The sequence below is a fragment of the Primulina eburnea genome, chromosome 18 (assembly GCF_022965805.1).
Source record: "Primulina eburnea isolate SZY01 chromosome 18, ASM2296580v1, whole genome shotgun sequence".
NCBI lineage: Eukaryota > Viridiplantae > Streptophyta > Magnoliopsida > Lamiales > Gesneriaceae > Primulina > Primulina eburnea.
Genome location: NC_133118.1, coordinates 20,859,851 through 20,864,853, shown reverse-complemented (window position 1 = coordinate 20,864,853; position 5,003 = coordinate 20,859,851). Strand labels below are relative to the sequence as shown.

At 38.2% G+C, this 5,003-nt stretch overlaps 1 protein-coding gene across 1 annotated transcript; it reads right to left on the bottom strand.

Moving 5' to 3' along the window:
- Positions 1 to 3,305: 3,305 nt before the first annotated feature.
- LOC140819153 (uncharacterized) lies at positions 3,306 to 4,061 on the bottom strand. The gene has a single exon (XM_073179164.1). The coding sequence runs from the start codon at positions 4,059 to 4,061 to the stop codon at positions 3,306 to 3,308; it is 756 nt and encodes a 251-aa protein (XP_073035265.1).
- Between the last annotated feature and the right edge of the window lie 942 nt (positions 4,062 to 5,003).

Sequence of the window (5,003 nt, the reverse complement as noted above, 5' to 3'; positions counted from 1 at the left end):
CCGTAGGTTAGAGTTGAGTCGAGTCTGAGACGACGCATCAGTTGAGTCGAGTCTGAGACGACGCGTCGGTTGAGTTGAGTCTGATACGACATGTTGATTTACATTGTTTATATCATTCACGTTTATTGAATGCTTGATATGGATTTATGTTTCTGACTTGAGACATGTTATGAATAATTCTTATATGCTTTCTTATATGCTTTCTTATATGATTGCATGTATACATTGTTTATACTGGGATATTTATATCTCACCGGAGTTATCCGGCTGTTGTCTTGTTTTGTATGTGTGCATGACAACAGGTGGGGCTGGATCAGGGTCAAGAAGAGAATGAGAGAAGATTAGATAGCGTGGAGATCCGGGCTTCGAAGCAACATAGGATTCAGCACTGAGATGTAGTTGAACCTAGTCGAATTCTTGTAGATAACACAAGATTTGTATTTTCATGTTTAATATGTAATTGAGTAAATTACATTACGTTTCCGCTTTGTATTTTAAAAAAAAAATTTAGACCCTGTTTTATAATTGATTAATTAGTCCCCAATGATGATTAAGAACATGATTAGCGTCCGGGTCCCCACACGTAGACTCGAGCCGAAATTCAAATTTAATCGATCCATTTTAAAACTTGGACCGGAGCCCCGATTTTAACCCGAATCGACTCGAAACTTACCCGAAAATTTCCCAATTTAAACCATAATTTAACAACTCATCCTAAACCATTTGCTACATATGTTAATTCCTCTAAGTATCGGCCAGTACCTAATCCACTACAATAACTCTCGGCCCCCTCTTCCATACTCATAACTCAACACGTCCCTACTCCTTAAATAATGCGGTCCACTCCTAACATCCATCACGTGTCCATACTTTAAGGCCCACCGTTCAGACCTATAAACCTCATAAATCTAGCTTAGCCGATGCATAAAGTTTCAGAGCAACCTGCACGCCTAAAGAGATCGATCTTCTTCCAAGAATTACTACTCGAGCCCTTTCGATCTTCCTAAGGAACAAGACCAGCTGTGCTCAGCCCTTTCCTAGCCCTTCCACAAACCCAAGAGGATTGGATTCAAGGCTGGTGATGAGCCATGCACAACTAACACTCCAAAAGCTCCCGATCTAGTCCCCAAATACCCTCAAACGCTATAACTCGACCGGATTTGCTCCTCCCTAGGCTAGATCTCGACTCCTACTCGACTCCAGCACTTAGATCTCGGCTCTCTCATCCTCACAAGCCCCTAAACGTCAAACGTTGGCAGCCCCTTGCACATCATGGAGCAAAACATGAGGAGCAATCAAAAGAATGCAAGAACATATGAAGGAACCGAAAACTCTTCGTGTACTAAGCTAGATTGGAATTCCCTGAGTACAAAAATCAGCAAAATAAAACATGTATGATGCGAGAAAAGATGATACAAAGAATTCCTTGCGAGTTCGAAGATCAAGAACGATGCGAGAGAACCCGGATGGAGTTTCTCCTTTGCAAAACGATAGAAGCCGAGGCCTTCATCTACTGTTTTTCTGAAACCGAGGGCAAGATTTGCTGAAAGAGGGTTTCGGCTGGTTGTGAAATGATTAGGGTTAGGTTAGGGGCTTAATATATAATATTTAAATAGTTAATAATCAATTAATGGGTCTAAATTTGATAATTAAAGGTAAAAATGATATTAAGCCCAACGGCTTAAAATTAGACCCATTAAAGCCAATCACACTCCCGAAAAATATTTCGTCGTTAAAAGATTTTTAAAATATTAGCCGAACCCTTAAAAAGTCTCCCGATTCGATAAAATTTGTGTACCGTTAAAAATAAATTCCGACGAGTAAAAATACCCAAATAAAATCCCATTTTTGAGAAATACCCTTAAAAATACCTTAACTTAATTTATAAAAATAAATCGTATAATAAAATAATTTTCCTGAAAATTCTCCGATCTCTGTTCCTCGATCGAACGTAAAATGCACCTAAAAACCCTAATGCGTAAACTTTTAAAATTACGTGAATTAAATCCTATCATACATGAATTATGCATAAATTGCATAAAAATAATTAAACAAATAATTAAAACAAAAATCCTAGATTGCATGAACTTTAAATGAACATGGAATTAAAACACAATTAATGAAATAAACATGTATTTAAAGCTTTAAAACAATTAAATAAAATACCAAAGAAGTTTAATAACTTGCATGCATGCCAACTTTTAAAATTATATTTACTAACATACTAAATTATCACTTCTTAAATAAGTCTTTATTAACTTATCTCAATACTTCATCTTCAGTCCGGCATCACTAATTTAACTGAAAAGATAACAATTAAACTATTTCGTAAAATAAATAATTTAAAGAAAAGAATTTAAATACTCATACAATAAAAAATCAATTTAATTTTAAATACTAGAATTATGCATGGCTTATACGCAGTCCAATTTACGGGTTCTAAAATCTGTAACGCCCCAAATTCGACGACTGTCCTCACTATACCAAGACGAGTCTTTCAAGCGTGCTTATGTCCTCACTCACACGCACCCTGGGAAACTTCCCAGGAGGTCTCCCATCCCAAAATTGCCCCAAGTCAAGCACGCTTAACTTTGGAGTTCTTATGTGATGAGCTAACGAAAAGAAGATGCTCCTTCGTGTTATGAGTAATACCAATCAAATCTTTTAAGCCCTCTTCAACTATACAGTCCATTACATTGAACAGTCTTGGAATCTCTCTCATTACCATGTGGATCGGTTCATTCATGTTCCCTCCACCTAGAAGCCTGCCAGGAGCCGCTCATTGTCCGTGCAACTGATGGCACCGGCGATCACCCCCCGCCTTCTTCGGCCCCGGGCCTCACATGCCCACCAGCTTCCGCTTGGTTCGTCCCCGACCCCATCGTACTAAGAGAGGTCGGCTTTGATACCAACTGTAACGCCCCAGATTCGACGACTGTCCTCATTATAGCAAGACGAGTCTTTCCAGCGTGCTTATGTCCTCACTCAGACGCACCTTGGGTAACTTACCAGGAGGTCTCCCATCCCAAAATTGCGCCAAGTCAAGCACACTTAACTTTGGAGTTCTTATGTGATGAGTTACCGAAAAGAAGATGCACCTTCGTGATATGAGTAATACCAATCAAATCTTTTAAGCCCTCTTCAACTATACAGTCCATTACATTGAACAGTCTCGGAATCCCTCTCATTCCCATGTAGATCGGTTCATTCATGTTCCCTTCACCTAGAAGCCTGTCAGGAGCCGCTCATTGTCCGTGCAACTGATGGAACCGACGATCACCCTCCGCCCTCTTCGGCCCCGGGCCTCACAGTTGGGCTTGGTGTCTAAATAACCAGTCCATTCCAAGAATAATATCATAGTTCTTGATAGGTAATTCAATCAAATCTGCTAGATATTCTTTTTCTTGGAAGTTTAAGGGACAATTTCTGTAAATGATGTCAGTAATCATCGTTAACCCTAAAGGTGAGCAAATTTCGAAGCTATATGGTAGCTGCTCAAATAACAGTGGTAATTTACGTACAAGAACTTTTGAGATAAAAGAATGAGTAGCTCTTGGATCAAATAAAGTTTTTGCAGAACTAGATAATATGGTAACAGTACCTTCTACGACTGCAGTGGGGTCAACATCCTCATCTTTTTGGACAATCTTGAATACGGTGTTGCTCCAGCACTTTTCTTCTTCATGATTTGGTAATCCGCAATATCCACACTTTTTACTGTTGTTTCTTGGAACTTTTCCTATGACAGCTTCTCCTTGCCTGACTAGTTGTGTTCTCTTTTTAAATTTTCTTTTCCGGTTATTATCCTCAAAGGAGTTAGGTTTCCTGATTTTCTTTTCTTCTTCCTCTTTTTTAAGAAGTGCCTTGATATCTTCTTCCACTCGTAGGGCTTGATTAACAGCAGAAACATAACTGGCAACTTCTGTGGACAATGTTGCCCAACGAATATCTAGCTTTAACCCCTGAACAAATTTTTTCATTTTTCTTACCTCATCTTCCATGTAGTGTGGTGCATAATGTATAAGACGGTGGAATTTTGCCTCATTTTGAGCTACGGTCATGTCACCTTGGACTAAATCCATAAATTCACGTTCTCAGATATTTAATATAACTTGAGTTATATATTTACCTTCGAATTCTTACAGAAAATTTTCCCATGTTTTTGGGGTGTCATTATTTTTCCACCTATGTTCCACTGTTCGCCACCAGTTATGAGCGGCTTCTTCAAATAAGTAAGTGGAAAAATTCACCTTTTGTTCTTCAGAATAATTGAGAATAGGGAATATTTTATTGATTTTGCTTAGCCAAGATTCTGCTTGATAAATATCTGGTTTTCCTTCAAACTTTGGCGGCTTGAATCTCAAAAATCTCTCAAGGCTTGATCATTTGCCTCAATGTGATGTTCTTGAGCTTGATCATGAGGTCGTGGTTGATTTTGCTGACAAAACTGCACAAATTGATGCATTATTTCAAACATATTTTGTATGTTTTGTTCTTGACGGGGATCGTGTTGAGCGTTTCTGGAATTTCCACCAGTTGCCGAGTTGTGGTAATCTTGAGGGGGGGTGTATTGTCCGATTCTGGCTTGAGTACTATTTTGTGAAGACGTCATTCTAAATACATAAATATAAAATATGAACATATCTTGCAATGAATGTACATAGTTATGTCAGAGGGTAAACAGTCAGTTTTATTTATAAACAAGACATGTTTCAAATATTTACAATACCCAAGTAAAATACAAACAAAACAAGCAAACTGAGTAATCATGCCTACAAAAAATGATGACCATGATAATCATCATGCCTACAAAAGATGATGATTATTAATACTAGTTATATACTAGTGCCAAATAGTCATTATCTTCATTCGTCGTCGGAGAGAAATATAAAAGTTGTGTGGCTCGAGCCTTCATTTGTGCATGTGGTTCCCATGTTAACATTTTGATCTATATTCGACAGTGATGTATGTGGTTCAACTGGGTCTGGATCATAACTAAGCTC